General features: G+C 35.9%; 1 protein-coding gene across 1 annotated transcript in view; it reads right to left on the bottom strand.

The window, feature by feature from the left end:
* Positions 1–21667, bottom strand: part of HBS1L (HBS1 like translational GTPase) — a 95269-nt gene that overhangs the window by 23983 nt on the left and 49619 nt on the right. Inside the window, exons 5-9 of the mRNA XM_007954043.2 lie at positions 15551–15659; positions 10263–10522; positions 9615–9780; positions 6329–6446; positions 1007–1153 (exon numbers count right to left, since the gene is read on the bottom strand). Coding sequence (XP_007952234.2) covers positions 1007–1153; positions 6329–6446; positions 9615–9780; positions 10263–10522; positions 15551–15659 — 800 coding nt within the window. The remainder of the gene's footprint in view (positions 1–1006; positions 1154–6328; positions 6447–9614; positions 9781–10262; positions 10523–15550; positions 15660–21667) is intronic.

The following is a 21667-nucleotide window of genomic DNA, read 5'->3' on the forward strand; positions in this document are numbered from 1 at the left end:
AAAAGGAAGAAATAACAAAGGAAGTATTTAAATATATGTGAAAAACATTATAAATGAAATTTAAAATCAAATAACAAATTGGGAAAATTACAGATAAAGAATTAATATCTTTAATTAACATGCTTAAAAGTTGATTTTAAAAAAAGTTTCAAAATGAGGAGATTTAACGCCCACAAAAGAAATACAAATGGTGAATAAATATATAAATATTATTTATGTTCATAAAAGAGTGAAATACTTAAAAAATGCCTTGCATAACAAATTAGAAAACAGTTTTTAATGACAGCAGTGTTGGTTAAGAGTTTGAGAAAGTGAATACACCATATGTGCCAAGAGTAAAAAAAACTAGGACTTTTAACACAGGCATTTTTTATGGTGTACAACTAATCTTAATATATATATGCCTTTAAAACCAGACCATTTCCATAGAACAAATCACTTCTAAACACAAACGTACAGGAAATAACCAGAAATGTTTAAAAGAAAGGAACTGAATAAATTAGTGTCTCTTTAAAACAGACTAAATGAAAGCCACAAAAACAACTGCTTGATAGAAGAGTCATTAATTACTTGGAAATATGCCAAATGTCTCTAAACTTTTAAAAAGCAGATATTAAAATAGATTATAACCTAATGTAAAAAAAGTTTTTATTTATAAAATTAACTGGATAGATATACAAAATGAAATGTCAAAAGTTTTTTTATTTTTGAAGGGCAGTTGGAAATAGAGGTTATTTTTAGCTTTTTAATAAGTTCATTCTATTACAATAAACGTATTATTCTATAACTGATAATAATTTTAAAGTTTTTGTCAATGAAAAACTATCTTCTTACTTAAGAATTACTAATATCTTACTTAGTATTAGGATCATGAATTTATGTCTTAAAAAAAAATATGGCAACTGGACTAATAAAGTATACTCTAGTCACATCTGACATCATCTACATGGGCAGAGAAACATCTTAATCAGCAATTAAAAAGAGTTCTCATAAAGCCTTTAAATACCTGATCCATTTTATTGACTGCAACTGCAAGCTGTGTTACTCCCAAAGAACGGACCAAGAGACCATGTTCTCGCGTTTGTCCTCCAGTCTCAAATCCAGCTTCAAACTCTCCTCTGCTAGCATCCACAACTAAAACAGCTACATCTGCCTACAGAAGAAAAAAATAATCAAAACTAGAAATAATTCCCCAACAAAGGATGGATTTGTTGTTGTTTGTTGTTATGTGCCATGGAGTCGGCCCTGACTCATAGCGACCCCTCCTTGGGTTTCCGAGGCAGTATCACTACAGAAGTAGGATTGTCCAACCTTCCTTCTGAGGAGTGGCTGGTGGGTTTGAACCGCCAGCCGTCTGGTTAGCAGTCAAGTGCCTTAGGCACTATGCTACCAGAGCTCCTAAAGGATGGATTACTGTATATTATTTTCGTCAGATATTACAAAGGCAAACCCTAACCTGACACCAGATACAAAGAACAAATCAAATAAGAGAATTCCACAGATAGATTAAAATTTTTAAATTTAAAAAAAAAAAAAAAAGGAGTACTACCCAAATCCCACTTGTCTGTCAGTTTGTCGTACTGTGGAGACGTATGCTGCTATGATGCCAGAAGGTATGCCACTAGGATTTCAGACACCAGCAGGGGGCGCTGATGGCGGACAGGTTTCAGCAGAGCTTCCAGGCTAAGACAGACTGGAAGAAGGACCTGATGATCTAGTTCTACAAAAGCTAGCCATGAACCCTTATGAATAGCAGTGGAGCACTGTCTGATACATGATACAGTGCTGGAAGATGAGCCCATCAGGTTCAAGGGACTCAAAACATGCCTAGGGAAGAGCTGCCTCCTCAAATTAGAGTTGATCTCAATGATGTGGATGGAGTAAAGCTTGCTGGTGTGGCATCACTCAAAATGAGAAGAAATAGCTGCAAACATCCATTAATACTATAAATTAATAATAGTAACATTAATCGTAACTTGGAATGTATGAAGTATGAATCTAGGAAATTTGGAAGTTGTAAAAAAATGAAATGGAATACATAAAGATTGATATCCCAAGCATTAGTGAGCTGAAATGGACTGGTACTGGCCTTTTTAAATCAGATAATCATATGGTCTACTTTGCTAGGAATGACAAATTGAAGAGGAATGGCATCGTGTTCCCTGTCAAAAATAACTTTTCAAGATCTATTCTGAAGTGCAATGCTGTCAGTGATAGGAGAATACCCATCCACATACAAGGAAGGCAAGTTAGTAACATTATTATTCAAATTTACACACCAACCACTGATGCAGAAAAAAAGAAACTCAAGATCAATTTCTGCAGTCTGAAATTGAACAAACACACCATCAAGATGTACTGACAATTACTGGTGACTGGAATGCAAAAGTTGGGAACAAAGAAGAAGGATCAGCAGTTGGAAAATATGGACTTGGTGACAGACATGATGCCAGAGACTGCATGATAGAAATTTATAAGACCAATGACCTTTCATTGCAGGTATCTTTTTACAACAACATAAATGCCAACTATACACATGGACCTCACAGGTGGAAAACACACAAATTAAACTGATTACATCTGTGGAAAGGGACAATGAAAAACAGTATTATCAGTCAGAACAAGGCAAGAGGCCAGCTGTTAAACAGACCATCAACTGTTCATATACAAGTTCGACTTGAAGCTGAAGAAATTAAAACAAGTCCGCGAGAGTCAAAGCACAATCTTGAATGTAACCCCTGTCTGCATTTAGATACCATCTGAAGAATAGATCTGATGCATTGAACACCAATGACTGAAGACTAGGGGAGCTGTGGGATGACATCAAGGACATCATACATGGAGAAAGCAACAGGTCATTAAAAATACGGGAAAGAAAAAAAGACCAAATTGAATGTCAGAAGAGACTCTGAAACTTGTTCTTAAATACAATGAAAGAAATGATGACATAAGAGAGAACAGATCTGAAAGGCAGCTTGAGAAGACAAATTTAAGTAATGTACTGAAATATGCCAACACCTGGAGCAAGAAAACCAAAAGGGAAAATAAGCTCAGCATTTCTCAAACTGAAAGACCTGAAGAATAAATTCAAGCTAGAACTGCAATATTGAAGGATTGTTACTGTCGTTGTTAGGGGCCGTCAAGTTGGCTCCAACTCAGAGCGAGCCTATGTACAAAAGAATGAAACACCATCTGGTCGTGTGCCATCCTCACAAGGATGAATCGAAGGATAATATGGGCAAAATGTTGAACAATGCAGGAAGTATCTAGGGAAGATTGAAGAAATACACAGTCACTGTACCAAAAAGAACGTGGACTTTCAACCACTTCAGGAGGTAATATACGATCAAGAACCTATGATAGTTAAGGAAGAAGTCTAAGGTGCACTAAAGGCATTAGTGAAAACAAAGCTCCAGGAACTGACAGAATACAAACTGAGATGTTTCAACAAATGGAAGCAACACTAGAAGCACTCATTCGTCTATGCCAAGAAATCTGGAAGACAGCTACATAACCAACCAACTGGAAGAGATCTGTATTTGTGCCCATTCCAAAGAAAGGTGATCCAGGAGAATGCAGAAATTATCAAACAATACCGTTAATATCACACACAAGTAAAATGTTGGAGAAGATGATTTAAAAACTTGCACCAGTAAGCGGAAAGAGAACAGTCAGAAAACCAAGCCAGATTTGGAAGAGAACGTGGAATGAGGGAATCACTGCTGATGTCAGATAGATCTTGGCTGAAAGCAGTGAATACCAGAAAGATGTTTACCTGTATTTTATTTACTAAGCAAAGGCATTTGACTATGTGGATCATAACAAATTATGGATAACACTACGAAGAATGGGAATTCCAGAACATTTAATTGCACTCATACAAAATCTGTGCATAGACCAAGAGGCAATCGTTCAAACAGAACAAGTGAAGATTGCTTGGTTTTAAATCAGGAAAGGTGTACATCAGTGCTGTATCCTATTACCATAATTATTCAATCTGTATGCTGAGCAAATAATCTGAGAAGCTGGACTATATGAAGAAGAACACAGCATCTTGTCTTTGGGAGCTCAAATGCCTACATATTTTTAAGGAAGCTTTTTATGATCAAGCAGTATTAAGCACATTTTCCTCATCATATATACTTTCTATATCCTTATAGTGTTCATTGTTCCATCCTTTCAATTCTACACTATGACTTCTTTGAGGAGAGGCTGTAGGCTGTGTGTGCGTCTTTGAATCTTCAAAGCTGATCAGGTATTTTGTACATTGGATAAGTCACTTAATATTTTTGATCCATTTCTTCATTTTGACAAATAATGGAATTCAATTAAATAATCCCTAAAAATCCTTTCCTACTCTAATTACAGGGAGTTCTGGTGGCGTAGTGCCTAAGGTATTTGACTGCTAACCAGAAGGCTGGTGTTTCAAACCCACCAGTCACTCCTCCGAAGGAAGGTTGGGCAGTCTACTTCCGTCGTGATACCGCCTCAGAAACTCAAGGAAGGGTCGCTATGAGACGGATCCGACTCCACGGCAGTGCCCTGTGTTGTGTTTGCATTGCATTTGCTCTAATTCCACGAGGAGTTTGGAATAAATGATCTTTATGATTACTCTGGCCTCTAAGGTTCCAGGATTCAGAACCATTGTGCTGTAACTGCTTGTTCAGGTGTTTGTCTTTCTCATATAAACTATGAAAATGTGCTTTGTAGTCCATTTTATTCCCACACAGTCTACCAGTGCAGACACACAGCATATTTTCAATAAGTACTCACTTAATTAAAGAAAAAAAATATATATACATACATACATATACACACACACACACACACACGCACATACACACATACAGGGAGCTCTGGTAGCATAGTGCCTAAGGCACTTGACTGCTAATCAGAAGGCTGGCGGTTCAAACCCACCAGCTACTCCTTGGAAGGAAGGTTGGGCAATCTACTTCTGTAGTAATAATGCCTCGGCAACCCAAGAGAGGGGTCACTATGAGTCAGATCCAACTCCATGGCACATAACAACAACATATATATATATATATATATATATATATATATATATATGCACCCACATATATATATATATAATATATATATGCACCCACAAAGGCACATATATATAAAGGAGAGAAAGAGATATTACATTAAAAATATATTGTGCCCTTCAGAAAATGTAATGAGAAACATGCTAATTTAAATGTGGATAATAACTACCTCATAGAGTTGTATTAAGGATTAGACTAAATTAAACGCACATGGAACATAAAGTACAGTGTGCAGCCCATATTAGGTACTCAATCAATAATAATAACTACTATTTTTCAATCTTCACTCTCATTCAATTCATGAATCTTAAAGTAGTAGTGAGGTTATATATCAACTTTCTAAAATAGAACTAAATAATTTCTCATTTATCTTCAAATATATTCTAATTGATTCAAATAGATTGACAAACGCTCACATTAGCACTCTCTTTCAATCAGGGATAAACAAATCTTTTAACTCCTAATGTTTTCCAGCAATCTTCATTATAAAGGAAATCAATGTCCTTCATATGGAGTAGTATTTTCATTGTTGTAATTATTTAAAGTTATTAGCCATTTTTTCCCCAGTAGTCTTATTAAATATTATGCAGGTTTATAAACTGCATTGTTTGTTAGTCCCACAGATAAAGAAAATGAACCACAGCGGAAACAACACCCCACGACCCACTGCCATTAAGTCAATTCCAACTCATAGTGACCCCATTGGGTTTCTAAGGCTATAAATCTTTACAGAAGTAGATTGCCCCATTTTCCTCCTGCAGAGCAGCTTGTTGTTGTTGTTGTTGTTATGTGCCGTCGAGTCGGCCCCGACTCATAGCGACCCCTCCTTGGGTTTCCGAGGCAGTTTCACTACGGAAGTAGGAATGCCCAACCTTCCTTCCGAGGAGTGGCTGGTGGGTTTGAACCGCCAGCCTTCTGGTTAGCAGTCAAGTGCCTTAGGCACTATGCTACCAGAGGTTCTAGGACCTAATATTAATACAGTAAAAAGGCAAACCTTAAATACTCCAACATATAAATAAATGAAATATAAACTATATCACATGAGGTACTTTATCATTATTTTTACTATAAAGAAATTCAGAGTGTTTATGTATTTGCTTCTTTGCAATAAATTAGAAAAGGTTTTCAAAAGTACAGATAAAGGGATCATGAAGACTACAATTTTTCTCTATTTGTGCAAACTTACATTTTAAAAGTGTAAATCCTAGAATTATAAACTCAGCATCAGGAAATGTTATGTACAATCAGCACACGAGAATCAAGCAAACAGCTGGTACCTGGGCTGCTCCTGTAATCATATTTGGAATGAAATCCTTATGGCCTGGAGCATCCATTAATATAATAACTTTGGTTTTGGTCTCAAATTTTGTCATGCCAACATCCATTGTTACTCCCCTTAAACAAAACATAAAGTGATTAGAATACCCTATATAATCAGTTTAATGGATTAAATTATTTAATACTAAGGTAAATGACCGTCTAAATTCTTAGGCAAAAATTGGAATTTTATTACATACACTGTTCTTTTTGATAAGTAAGCTATCAATTAGGGCAGAAATTTCTGCTGTAATAGAATTATCCCTGTATGGCTTTAAAATTAGGTTGTGGCTACAAAAGTTGCAGTTAAAAAAAACTAATGAGTAAGTTACTCCTGTATGTCTTTTTTAAAAGAAGCAGTGTAAATATTTTTTTTAAAAGAAAGCTATGTGGGCATTTCTGCAGGAAGAAAGAATACAAATACTGTGGAAAATAAATGATTAAATGAAGAATGACTATCAGATGGCAGTTTTCCTCGTCTTCTATGTTTATATTTCATCAATTATAGAAATAAATGTATAAAATTTTCATTTGCTAGGTTAGTCAGTATACTAAACACTAATAAAAAAAAAGAGAGATGCTCAATAGAAAAACAGAGAGATGAGCAGTGGTTCGTTCACTCCCCATTTTGTCCTTCCTATAGCCCCATCCAGTGCCTCTTTGCAGCCACAAAGATGTCGACCCAGATTATAAGAAAGCCCTGCGAGGACCTAGAAGAGTACTGAGTCATTCTAGAGTTCAGGGATTGAGAAGAGGAATCAAGTGGACAATAGACTATTCCTGTGAGTTTGCCCAAATAATGAACAGTAACATTCCCTTTTACTACCAAGAGTTCCAATCACAATGATAAATTAGATGTTCATCCTAGCAGTAAGAGTAACTGTGGGTCTCCTTAGTCAAGCCATTCTAGTTTAATCCGAAACTATGGAACATTTGAGTTTGCCGAAGTGATGGTTAATTCTCTTTAATAATCCACAAATAATCTTATGAAGGCTCTATGAATGCCTTCATAAGAGTGATGAACCAAGACTTACACTGAACTTGGCCTAGACTGCTTTGATCAGAGTGCATTCTCTTGACTCAGCTTTGGTCTTAATCTATAACTCGAAGGGTATAAAAATGTCACTCATTTTACTAATTTCTGTTCCTCGAAATTTGCAGAACAGAAGATACATAAATAACACTGTGGGATAAGCAATACCAATTTTATTTTTGAAATGCTATTAAGGAACATTTAATGGTGAATTAAAATTCCCTGAATCAACAGAATTCTGCTATCAATAGAACAAAAGATTATTCTAAAAACTACATTATGCTGAACAGCAGCAAAGAAGGCAGTCATCCAGCAGATTTTCTATCAAAGAAAACTAAAATGACTTGATAAGTCTATGAATCAGAGAGCTTACTCACCAGCTCAACTGATAAGTCAATGTAAACAAGTCATTCTGACTTAAACGATACTGGTCTCAATTTCTTTACTGACATACTAGATGACACAAAGAAAACTAAAAAGCAATATACTTTAAAAAACTGCACCTTAAGCTATAGGCAAAAAAATTATTCTTGCTATTAATACTGATACCATACAGAACTCCATTCTTTTCCAAAATTAGGTTTGCAAAAATTGCCTATTATTGCCTCACTAAGTTGGAAAACAAATTTGTGACACTGAAAAGGATAAAAGGGAAAAGACACCTCATGGGGGGTGGGGGGGAGACCCACACAGCACTATGTTATAAATTCCTATTGATCAAAGAGCTGAGGAGTATTACAAACTGCTTTACCGAGAATTACCTTATATATTGTAACGAAGACTACCCATGACTGCAAGAAAATAAATACAAATAGAAAGAAGCAAGAAAATCTAGATATATTTCCTACTCATATACAGAATGAAGACTTCAGAGATCAGGGTTCAATCTCTTCGTTGACTTTGAAAGATTTTCACAAGATCTTAGAGTTATTAAGCAAGTCTGATAGTGCAGTGATTAAAGCATTCATCTGTTAACCAAAACATCAGTAGTTTGAACCTACTAAGCTGCTCTGTGGGAGAAAGATGAGACAGTCTGCTTCCATAAATATTTGCAGCCTTGGAAACCCCATAGGACAGTTTTACTCTGTCCTATAGGGTCACTAAAGGAACTCTGGTATCACAGTACCTAAGGCATCTGACTGCTAACCAGAAGGTTGGTGGTTCAAACCCATCAGCCACTCCATGGAAGCAAGACTGGACAATCCACCTCTGTAAAGATTTACTGCCTCGGAAATCCAATGGAGGTTGCTATGAATTGGAATCGACTCGATGGCAGTGGCTTTTTTTTTTTTTTTTTTTAAATGGGGTCATTATGAGTTGGAATAGATTCAATGGCAGGGGTTTTGGGTTACAGGCATTAGTTTGACACAGCTGATATATCTGCCATTTCATTTAATTTATAAGGTAGTTTATAAGGCAGTTCTTTTCTAACAAAGGTACCAATGATTCCCCATCACAAATAGCACTAACATCATACATACATATATGTGTGTGTGTGTGTGTGTGTATACATACATATATATATTTATACACACACATACATACATACACACACACATTCTAAAAAGATTTCAAAAGAAACCATTCTTTGGTTAGAAATATTTAAGTAGCTGCATTTTGCTAGAGTCCCTATAAAATTAGCATTGAACACAGTAACAGTTATAGGAGTCATTGACTGTGTTGGATCTGTACAGAAGGGTTTAATTTCTTGTGTGTTAATTATGTCTTATAAAAACATAGTACAGAAAGTATAAAAATGACTTAAATCAAACTAATTTGGATTCCCTGACCATTTTTATTTCAGACAAATGGGAATATACCAACAAAGAGTTACCTTAATTTGGTATACACTTAGGAAAAGAACAACTGACATTTCTTCCAAAAAGACAATACATTTCTTCTTAAAGACAATACTTAACCTAAGGTTTTTACTGCTTTATTCTGTATATAGCTACTTTTAAAAAATTATTCTTTTAACTATTAAATTATTATTAAACTATTATTTAACTATTAAATCTTCAAGAGTAAAACATATATTAAGAATATTGTAATAAAAAATAATACAATTTTTTCTCTTATCATTAAAAGTTTTTCCTAAAAATATTCAGTCTCTAAAATATTCTGTGGTATGTTTTATACATATTCAAAACACAGTAACTTATTTTAAAAGACTACATATCATTTCAAACTGAAAATTTTGAAACAGTGACTACCTTTCCCTTTCTTCGCCAGTCTCATCCAAGACCCATGCATATGCAAACGAAGCCTTGCCAGCCTTTTTAGACTCTTGTTCATACTTATGCATAATTCTTTTGTTTACATTACCCAGAAGATAAAGCATATGGCCCATCAGAGTACTTTTCCCAGCATCAACATGACCTAAGGAAAAGTGATTTAGGATTAATACTAGGCACATTTTTCAGATTTGTTGACATTGAGGCACTGCTTGAGTATTTATTTCAATAATTCATGTTACTATTTAGATTAATAAATACCAGTTTTTATCAAATACAGTTAAGACATAGAAATGGAGAATAAAAGACCATCTCTCTTTAGAAAGGGCAAAAATTCTCTACTTATTAGAAATTAAAATTGTCAAAAAGATACGCCACTTTCAAAATGTTCACAAAATGAAAATGCTACAGCTGAGTCTAGTGGCTTCCTTGGTAACATGGCAGTTTTCAGGCCAGGGAGATTTAGAAGGCTTGACTAGAAAGCACTATGATGCACTGTCTCCTTTGGTTTATGTCCGCTACACCCAGACAAACTCAGAATGGAATGAGAGTTTCTTTATTGTCACTAGAAAGCTGTCAGGCTTAACGCAGAGCTGACTGACAATCCAGAGCAACAAAGGGCATTACCAATGACCACCAAGTTGAGGAGCTGCTTTCCCCCTTGCCGATTCTCCAGTTCTGCTTTCACATCTATCTGCTGCCTCAGCTTGCTAGACTTTTTCACTGGTGTTGGTATTGAATTCTGCTCTTCGGATGTCTGAATGGGATGGGATGGAAGAGGAGACTTAGAACCAGTCTCAAGAACATCAGAAGTAATGTTGGTATCTTCACTGGGAGATCCTTTTTGAGGTGTGTGGAAACTATGACCATTTTCTTCCGCAGTTAGTCTACAGAAAGTAGAGACAAGAAAGAAATGTTTTAAACATCTTAACTGAATTCTTAAAATGTTAGAAAGGCAGAGAAGTTGTCTCTTCAAATTCCTTTCCCCTCCAAACCAAAAGTGATGTCTGATAAGTGGGCAGTGTCTGTTAAGGTGGAAATGATAAGTAACTACACCCAAACCACATGAATATAGACATGGAAGATCCCAGGAGAAAAACAGTCTACCAAAAATTAAGATAAGAAGAAAACAATTTTGTAAAATAACTGAAATTCAAAGTCCAAGCCTATCTCCTTGGCTATATAATTCAATCACAAACAGATGGCATAAAGGAGATATTTTGTGAAAATTAACACCAAATGTGTTCTTAGAAATAAATGAGCATTAAAAAAAAATTGTTTCTTGTCCCTAATTCATTCATCCAACAGAGACTTATGATCTTTAGTTCCTTTTTGTACAAACACTATTCTTAAAGGAGATAGCTCTAAATATCTACATTTTCTTAATATTTTTGGAAGAGAAGTTTTAATCCATTAATTCAACAAATACTTGATTTACTAAAAATACAACATAAACTGGCACTGGATGTAGAGAAGAAAAGAAGATATAAAAAATAAGAAAGTTATCTACCACCCCCAGGAAAGCCTACAATATAGTGAGGGGCTCAGATATGTAAATTAGACACAAGATCACCTAGCTTAATTTATTTTCTCTTTGACAATGAAGATGTTTCCAAAACTAAACATTAATCTTAATTCTTCATTAGTTCTTTGACTACTCCTCATAGAAATCAGCACTAGTGTTCTGCCATGGAGAGCTATAAACAATGCCATTCAATCAATTAGATTACCATATGTCTACTATTCCTTTTAACTATGGATAAACAGAATTAGGAGTAGGTTGACTTGAATGTTATTAAGAATGAAGCCAATTCATAACATATTACACAAAAACACTGTTCTTCATCCTATTTTGGTGAGTAGTGACTGGAGTCTTAAAAGCTGTTGAGTAGCCATTGAAGATGCAACAATTGGTCTCTTCTTGTCTGGAGCAAAGAAGAGTGAAGAAAATCCAAGACACATAGAAACAATCAGTCCAAGGGATTAGTGGACCATGCAAACTTTAGCCTACATGACCCTGAGATCAGAAGAACTAGATGGTGCCCAGCTACCACTGTCAATTACTCAGAAAGGGATCAGTGTAAAAAGATCCTGGATAGAGTGGGAGAAAAATGTGCAACAAAACACAAAATCACAAAAAAGAAAAGGACCAAGCTTACTGGACTGATAAAGACTGGTGAAACCTCTGAGACTATGGCCCCTACTTACCCTTCAGGCCTGGAATTGAACTCAATCTGGTGGCTTCCAGCCAAACAATAGATAGGCATAAAAGGTGAACATTTTATACCAGGTCAGATCAGAAGGGCAGTATTTGCACAGGGAGAAAGATCAGAGGGCAGGAATGCAAAGGAAAGAAGGACACAGGGAAAAGGTAACCACTGGGAGGAAATGGGAAGAGAGCTTTTATATTATGGGGATTGCAATCGATGTCATGAAACAAAATATGTATGACCTCTTGAATGAAAAAAGAATTTGCTCTGTAAACTTTCATCCAAATCCAATAAAAAGAAAAAAAGAATGAAGTCAATTATATTCAATTCACTGTGGAGCTGGCAGAGAGGAACTACACATACAAAATAATTTGTAATAATCACTTAAAATTGCAGCATAGTAGAAATGTGAAACAGTGGTAAATTTATTTTCTTCTCACACATTGTAACCAAAAACAAGATTAGTATTTCCTTCTCATGACATTTTTATACACAACACCGCCCCTTCACCCTGTGCTTCAGGAAACAGTAACATTAACTATAATTTGCAGCAATTCAAAACCTCAGATTCATTCCCATTTTTACTTCAGTCTTGCAAATCCCCTTTAATAATTTGTTGTTGTTGTTATGTGCCGTCGAGTCGGATCCGACTCATAGCAACCCCTCCTTGTGTTTCCGAGGCAGTATCACTACGGAAGTAGATTGCCCGATCTTCCTTCCAAGGAGTGGCTGGTGGGTTTGAACTGCCCGCCTTCTGGTTAGCAGTCAAGTGCCTTAGGCACTACACTACCAGAGCTCCCAATAATTTAGGTATTCATTTTTTTAAACAGTATAAATACATTAGCCCCATCTTGAACTACTGAGAGAAATATTAATATGTGGAAAATGTTCTTGTTCTTTTAAAGAATTCCAACAGTCTAATAAAGTTAAACAAAATTTAGACCAATGTCTGCAAACATTTATTTGAAACACCACAGTGAGATGACAAATCTACATTTAAAGAAGTAAAAGAAACTACAACTGACAATGAAAGTCTTTTACCAGAATGACTAGACATTGGCTCTGGTTCTCATTCAACCCTGGGAGAAATCAAGTGTTTTTTGGTTTTGGCTATAGAATCTTTTCTCCAATGGAAAGTTTATGTGAAATCCAATGCAGAAAACAGACAAAAGTAGAATGGCCATGGTTGTCTGTCAGGTAGCAGGCTGGCTCTCAGCTCACCCACTAATCCAGGAGGCCCCCAGAGGGCTACTCAGGATACTAAAAAAACTAACCAAACTCACTGCCGTAGAGTCGGATCCAACTCATAGCAACCCTTCCTTGGTTTCCAAGGCGGTATCACTATGGAAGTAGATTGCCCAATCTTCCTTCCGAAGAGTGGCTGGTGGGTTTGAACTACCCATTCTTTGAACCACCAGCCTTCTGGTTAGCAGTCACATGCCTTAGGTACTACGCCACCAGAGGTCTTCACAAAAATAGAGGTCTGACTTTATCATTTCACTTCCAATTCAATGATGTTTTCTCAGGTTCATGATAATGTTCCCTTTGAAGGAATCAAGAAACAAACAAGCAAGCAGAAAACCTTTGCAGTAGTGGCTGTGGCTTTCTTCATGAATCCAGGCTTAGGCTTTTTTCTTGAGTTACTTAATGATCCTTCGAAGCTAATAATTAGGTTTAAGACGTTAAATGCAGAGCATTTGTTCTCTATGCAATGGTCTATCCATTTTTACTTGCATGCATATTCTATAGAGGGATTGACTATTTTAACATTGGTGTAAAAAAAGTTTGCTAAATCCATAAATATAGACCTTTCACATTCTGATGACTTCTCCCAAATGGTCACATCAAAATATTGACTCACAAACTAGGTTTTTACCTTAAATTATTTCTAACCCTATTTTAAAAATAAAATTTATTTCCCCAAAGGCACTGATCAATAAATAGCTGCAAATAGCTACTCTGTGAGAGGACTACAATGATGCTCATAAATGGTTGCTTGTTCTCATCAAGCATGGAATCCAACAGAATTCTGAGAAGCTTGTCTTCTACTTTTAATTTACTGAGTTGGGTTTCCAAGAATTATGTATTTGTACTTACTACTTATTTGTATTTCCTGATCATTTATTATTCATTTTTATAATTATTCATGAAGAACTATGCATTTATTTCTAACAGAGTACATTAATTTGTGCTTATTTGCATGCTGTCTTAATAAGACTTCTGAAACTTTTGCATGAAGATCATGAGATCCTTAATATAAAGAATCATGTATTCTATTTATTACTTTTCTTTTTCTCAATGGAAATAATCCCACAACAGGATAAAATGGCAGTCAAGACTAAGGACAAAAATATATTTATCATTATGACAACCCAATTTCAATTCAGAGAAAGAGTGAAAGATATACATTAAGCTTTTTGTGACTAAATCAGGATTCAAAATTATTTTAATAGGTTTAAGGTATTCAAGATAAAGACTGTTTCATTCGTCCAATCATTTAATTAATGGATACGAAACACCTACTATGTTCTAGATACAGAGTCCTTTCTCTGAACTGAATTTGAAATCTAATGGATAAAGCCTTCCTTCTATGAAATCCAAACATTGAACTACATGGTCATTAAAATTCTTCTAAACCAAGACTCATGACACTTCTACTTATTCGACTGAAGAGTGTTATAAAGGAGAAAAAAGAACACTGCAAATTTAGAATTCTTGAAATTAGAAAACAAAATAACCTCTACTGTTTATATATGGTAATAGTGTTCCTGCTTTATCATACTGGCAGACAAATATACACAACTTATAGGCAACAGATTTAAGAAATGATTAAAAGATCTGAAAATTTTGAAGAAGTAAAAAAGTAACGTTTACAATTGTGCTTTTAAGCCTCAAGCAACTTACTTCCACTTGCCTATTAAAAGCTTATGGAAAAATTTTAGAAACTGCAATAAGAAAGAAAAATAAGTACTATTAATATAGTACTATTGATGTAGTACACTCTGGTGGTGTGGTGTCTAAGAAACTTGACTCCTAATCAGAAGGTTGGTGGTTCAAACCCACCAGCTTACTCCACAGAAGGAAGATGGGGCAATCTATTTCTGAAAAGATGTACCACCTCAGAAACCCAAAGAGGGTCACTAGGAGTCAGAATCGACTCAATGGCAGTGAGTTTGGTTTGGTTTTGGATTAATGTATAATTTATTACCATTTTTCACTAAATGTTTGAAATTTTAGGTATGCTACTTTTATTTGTTATGTCTGTTCCAACAATCTACTATATTCAATATGAAAAAGTTTAAAGATAGTATTTTAATTATTTTAAAAAATAAATTTAATAACCCCAATGTTAACAATTCCATGATTCCCTCATAAGGAACTACTAAATCCTGTTTACCCATTCCATTTACTGGCATAACAAATTAGTGCTAGATTTCATAACATGATGTTAGTTTCTTATATTATATCATTTAATCCATGGAGGAAATGGACAGCGAAGAATATGTTAAATGATATACATAGCTAAGACTAGAATCAGCTTAAGTCCTCTAATTCCAGATCCCTTCTCTTTGCACCATATTGTTGTGAAGACATATGATACTTCAATGCTAATGATATATTATACAAAACTGAAACATATTATCTTTCTAATAAGCCAAAAGGAGACAATACTGGTTACAAAAGATTAGAGCTTAAAGTTCTTACCCAGGCACTTCAAATCCCATAGTCTGCTTCTTCCCAGATACAGTCATTTTAGCAACTTTTGGCACAATTTCAGAATCACTTCGTGATGACTGGGAATCTATTGATTTTCCTAATGAAGTATAATATAAAGGGGTAATTAATTAGAGTAAATTTCTAGAGATATATTATAAAGTATATATTACAATAATTTTCACAAAATTCATGTCTTTATAAAAAACATTTAGTGAAATATAAGAATGCTATAAGAAATACTTCTAGCACCTATTCTGGGAAATCCCCTATTGTCTGGACTCTCCTATGCTTAACCTCCACCAAATCTCTTCCTAATTTTGAACTGACTGTTAAGTTTCAGTATTAAGAGGTCACAAGGTGGTTTCTGCATTGAGCCTTGTTCTGACATTATACCTAGGCCCTATACCTCCCTCTTCTACCACGCCTTTTCACAACACTAAAATTATTTGGTCAGTTAGCAGATGGCTAAACTATTTTTAATCCTGTGATACCTACAAACTGATGAGTAAATTGAGAGTCTGCTGAATTGTGCTGGAACAATGCATACTAATTTACAAGCTTAGACTTAGTGAGATAGTTAATATCTAGAAAGAATATGGGGAAATAAATCAATGTGGGAAATGTGAATTAAGAACACAAAGGAGGAGTAAATTACCAGCTACATCAAGGTAAGTAAGACCTTTATGTATTTGATCCTTTAAAAATATAGCTATACACATATTTAAAAAAACCAAACCTACTGGCATCAAGTCAATTTTATCTCAGAGAGACCCTCACAGAGCAGAGTACAACTATCCCCATTGGGTTTCCAAGGTTGTAAATCTTTACAGAAACCAACTGCCTCATCTTTCTCCTACAGAGCAGTTGGTGGGTTTGAACCACCAACGTTCTCGTTAACAGACACTACACCACCAGAACACACACGTGTGTGTGTGTGTGTATACATATAGTAGATGGTACCTGGCTACCATTACCAACAGTTTCAATCAGAGTCACAACAGATGGACCCTAATAGACCAAGAGAAAATCACAAAACAGAACTCAAATTCTTAAAAAGTGCAGACTTGTATTAAAAAAAAAAAATCTACATGAGACCAAAAGGTCAACATTTACTCTAAGGCAAAGATGAGATGATAAAAGTGCAGGGAAAGTAGAGCAATGGAAATAGAAAAACCAGAATGCAATTAAAGAGAATGTTGACACATTGTGAAAAATGTAACTCATGTTACTTAACAATGTGTATAGATAAATGGGAACCTAATTTGGTATGTAATCTTAAACCAAAAACTCAGTATTTTTTTTATTTTAAATATGAATGTTTACTGTAGTGCTGTTTGTAATAGCCAAAAACAAAGTGTGGAAGTGCATCAGTAAGGGAAACATTAAATAAATGCATCCAGACAACAGAATGTTATGTTACAATATAGAAGTAGTAGGACTGCATGTATGAAAAGAAAACCATGACACATTATACGGAAAAAGTAGTAACAATATTATATAGAAATGATCCAACATCACTATTATTAGCATTAAAAAGTCCTGAAGAATGTAACTGAACCTTAAAAAGTGATTACTTCTAGGAAATGATACAAGGAAAGAGGGGAAGTGACTTTCATTTTAAACTTCCATACTACAATGATTGTATTTTTATAGTTCAAAATTTTTTTTATGTGAAAAGCATATATATTAAAATGAATTATTTCAAAACATTGTAAACTTATTTCTGTTCTACCCTTCAAATATTCTCTTGGCTTTTTTCTTAGATACTCTGGTAGCGTAGTGCCTAAAGTACTTGACTGCTACCCAGAAGGCTGGCAGTTCAAACCCACCAGCCACTCCTCGGAAGGAAGGTTGGGCAATCTACTTCCATAGTGATACTGCCTCGAAAACCCAAGGAGGGATTGCTGTGAGTAGGGTCCGACTCGACGGCACACAACAACAAGGTAAAGTCTACTTAACACCACACAATTAGAGTACCATATCCCAAACTCTTTCCATGAGTGATCCTGAACACAGACAGTATATGCATGAAAACAGTGAAAAGTTCATCCTTTGAAACAAAGATACAAAGTTCTTCCAATTAATCATTCAATGATGACTTTACATTCAGAATGAAGGCAGAAAGTAATGCTCTAAAGTTTTGTTTTGTGTTGTCACTCTTGTTTAGACTCTGAGGGTCCTTGACAGCAAGGACTGCATCTTCCGCATTTCTGTTTCCACAATCTAAATGTTTGGTACACTGTACACCATCTACACGTTTGGTAAACACTGATGAACGAATAAATAAAATCAGTTCCTGAGAGCACTTTCAATGTTTTGGTATATTACTAAAGAACTGATGGTAAAACTAAATGGGAAATGTAAATGTGACTTCTTTGAATATATATCTCATTATCAAGTAAACAAAAATGTCCCAGTAAGTATTTTAAAATACATCCTGCACTCAACAGAATTCTCTAAAGTAGGGTTTCTCAACCTCAGCACTATACTGACATTTGGTGCCAGGTAATTCCTTGTGGGCTGGGGAGGTGCTATCCTCTGTATTGTAGGATGTTCAGCAAGCATCCCAAAATGTCTCCAGACATTGCCAAATCTCCTGAGGGGTAAAATCACCTCCTTGAGAACCACCGCTCAAAAGAGTTATTAGCAAAACAATTAAACGCTGTTATGCAGATGACACCACCTTGACTGCTGAAAGTGAGGATGACTTGAAGCACTTACTGAAGATCAAAGACTACAGCCTTGAGTATGGATTACACCTCAACATAAAGAAAACAAAAATCCTCACAACTGGACTGATAAGCACCTTCATGAAGATGGAGAAAACATTGAAATTGGCAGGGATTTTATTTTGCTTGGATCCACAATCAAAATCCATGGAAGCAGCAGTCAAGAAATCAGATTTACTGCACTGGGCAAATCTGCTGCAAGGTTAAAAAGCAAAGAGTCACTTTCAAGACTAAGGTATGCCTGACCCAAGCCATGGCATTTTCAATAGCCTCTTATGCATGTGAAAATTGGACAGTGAATAAGAAAGACCAAATGCCTTTGCATTGTCATGTTAGTGAAGAATATTGAAAATACCGTGGACTGCCAGAAGAACAAACAAATCTGTCCCAGAAGAAGTGCAGCCAGAATGCCCCTTAGAAGCAAGAATGGCCAAACTTTGTCTCACCTACTTTGGTCAAGCTGTCAGAAGGGACCAGTCCTTGGAGAAGGATCTCATGCTTGGTGAAGTGAGGGCCAGTGAAAAAGGGGAAGACCCTCAACAAGATGGAATGACATAGTGGCTACAACCATGGGCTCAGGTATACCAAGGATTACGAGTAGGGTACAAGACCAGGCAGTGATTCGTTCTGTGGTACATAGGGTCACTATGAGTTGGAGTCTACTTGATGACACCTAACAACAACAGCATCTCAAATACATTATCTCCTAAACTCATCCTCTTACTTGTAAAACCTATGTTTAATATTCCTTTCCCAGACAGCCAAGCCTGAAACCTCTAAGTCATTTATTTGACCCTCTTTTCCTGAAACCTCTATATTCAATAATGTTAATATTGTATTGAATTTTTCCTCAAAAATATTTCTAAAATTTGTCCTTTTCTTTTCATCAACATAGGCCAGGCCTTTAGTACCTCATGTCTAGACAACTGTAATAATTGATGCCATTTGGTTTTCAGTCTCATGCTCATCACACTACATCTACTGCTACCACTAGGTTTTTCATTATCTCACTCACCTGTTAAAATACATTCATTTGCTCCATTCAAAAAATCTAAATAAATTCCTTATCTACATATACACAGTCCATTGCAACATGATTAAATTTATTTCTAAAGACCCATCTCTTCCTTGCTACTCCCATAAACAGACTTGACATTCTCTTGCATAAACTCGTTTTCTTATATCCAAGACCACGGGCCATACTATTTCCATGTCTCGGCTCCCCTGTCCAAATCTATACCCATGAGCCTATCTCTTCCACCTTTCTCATTTTCCAAATCCTACTTATCCTCCAAGGCCCAATGCAAATGCAATTATTTTCATGAAAACTGTATTTGATTTTATTGCAAAAATATTATAATTGTTAATACTACAAGAAAGGCAAGGCTTCCTGATAATGCATGAATCAGAGGCAGGCTTCAGTACTATATGATAAATAACTCTCCAATTCATTCAACAAAGATTTACTGAGTATCAGGTCAAGACCACTGAACCATTTCCCATGTGTAACTGACAAAAGAATAAAGTACATATTTCATGTTCCCATGGGACAACCCCAAAACCACTTGATGTCAAAAAGACTCCACTGACCAGTTCTATTAGAGTTTAGTAAAGTAGTTAAAACACATATTCAGCCACTTACTAGTTAACATGACCTCAGATGAATTTTTTCTCGCTATGTCTAGTTTCCTTATCTGTAAAATGATAAAAGTGTCTACTTTGTAGTGATGTTAGGAGAATTCAATGAGTTAATAATGTAAAATGCTTATAGAATGCTTAGTACATATGAAGTACTCAATGCTTCATACCACTGACAGAAATCAAAACTCTATAGGTCTCTGCTATCACCAAAATATTGACTTATTTTTCCTTATTTGATATCAAGGAATCTGCAGACACAAATTACTCCCTAGTAATCACATATTAACTCATTATGAGAAGAAGGAAAATACCAACTGTGTGCCAAACACTGTACTAGTTACAGCTGATAGATCAAAGACATGATGCCTCCCCTTAAGAAACTCAGGTCCAAGAGAGATTCAACACAAACATATTACTACAATGGGAACTGCTAGAATGCAGACACGATGAGTGACTGAGAAAGGCATAAACCCACATTGGAGGAATTAGGGAAGGTTTCCTTCAGTGAAGGGACTCCTCTTCCTAAGATTCATTTTCTCTTAATGAATCTTGGACGAAAAAATAAGAATAAAAAAAGGACAAAGGGGATCAGAGAGCGTAATACAATACATGCAACTATAAGTAGTTCCATGGCTGAAACACAGGGAAGGAGATCAAGTGTGGAGACACAAAGCAAAAAAAGCAGGTCTCTCATTTGGTGGCACGATGATTATGTGCCCAGCTGCTAACTGAAGGCTGGGAGTTTGAACCCACCCAGAAGTTCTATAGGAGAAAGACCTAGCAGTCTGCTTCAGAAAAGATTACAGCCCAGAAAACCCTATGGGGCAGTCCTACTCTATCATATTGGGTTGCTATGAGTTGAAAATCGACTCAACACCTATCAACAGTGTAACATTCAGGCTACCTGATTTTCAAGTATGAGAAGCCATTAACGGAATTTAAGCAATGACGACATATTATATTATGCTTTTAAACTTACACTGACCACAGATTGGAAATGGCTTCTCCAAGCAAGATTAAAGAGTGAGCAGTTAGCAGACTGTTGACTAACATGTGTAGGAGTTGTATAGACTGTCCTTAGAACAAGTATGAAAAGGTACAGTCAGGAACACTTGATGCCTGAATGGATATAAGGGTGAGAGAAAGAACAATTCCCAGGTTTTCTGGCAAAGAAAAAATGGTGGACAGTGGTGTCATAACCAAAACTGGGATTACTTTCAAGGTAAATGAGAAAAATCTGCTGGTTAGGCCCTTGTTTCCGTTAACCAGTGCTTCCATTCAGTGCAGTTACAGCAGTGCACAGAGGAACTCTGCCCCCTCTCCTATGCAGATGGGGACTGCCTCTGGAAATTAAAGACTGCTTCGCTGCCATCTTGAGTCTTTACAGTTTTTCTGGTAAACTGTATGTTCTTGGCACTGGAGACAAAAAGATAAGAAACAGTCTCCCACCTTCAGGGAGCTTTCATTCTAACAGACACGAGGGAGATGAAAATAGACAAGATGAAAAGAAAATAGACAGAGAGATTAAGACAACTGTGTAGGAGTCCACAAGTCACGAATATAGCTGAGCAAGGACCACAGCACAGGAAATGAGAAGGAGGAGACTGGCAGAAGACGGTAATTAACAGAATATATTGATGAATTAAGGGAGCTCTGGTAGCATAGTGCCTAAGGCACTTGACTGCTAACCAGAAGGCTGGCGGTTCAAACCCACCAGCCACTCCTCGGAAGGAAG

The sequence above is a fragment of the Orycteropus afer genome, unplaced genomic scaffold (assembly GCF_000298275.1).
Source record: "Orycteropus afer afer isolate SDZICR_OR568_19922 unplaced genomic scaffold, OryAfe1.0 scaffold00428, whole genome shotgun sequence".
In the NCBI taxonomy this organism is placed as follows: Eukaryota; Metazoa; Chordata; class Mammalia; order Tubulidentata; family Orycteropodidae; genus Orycteropus; species Orycteropus afer.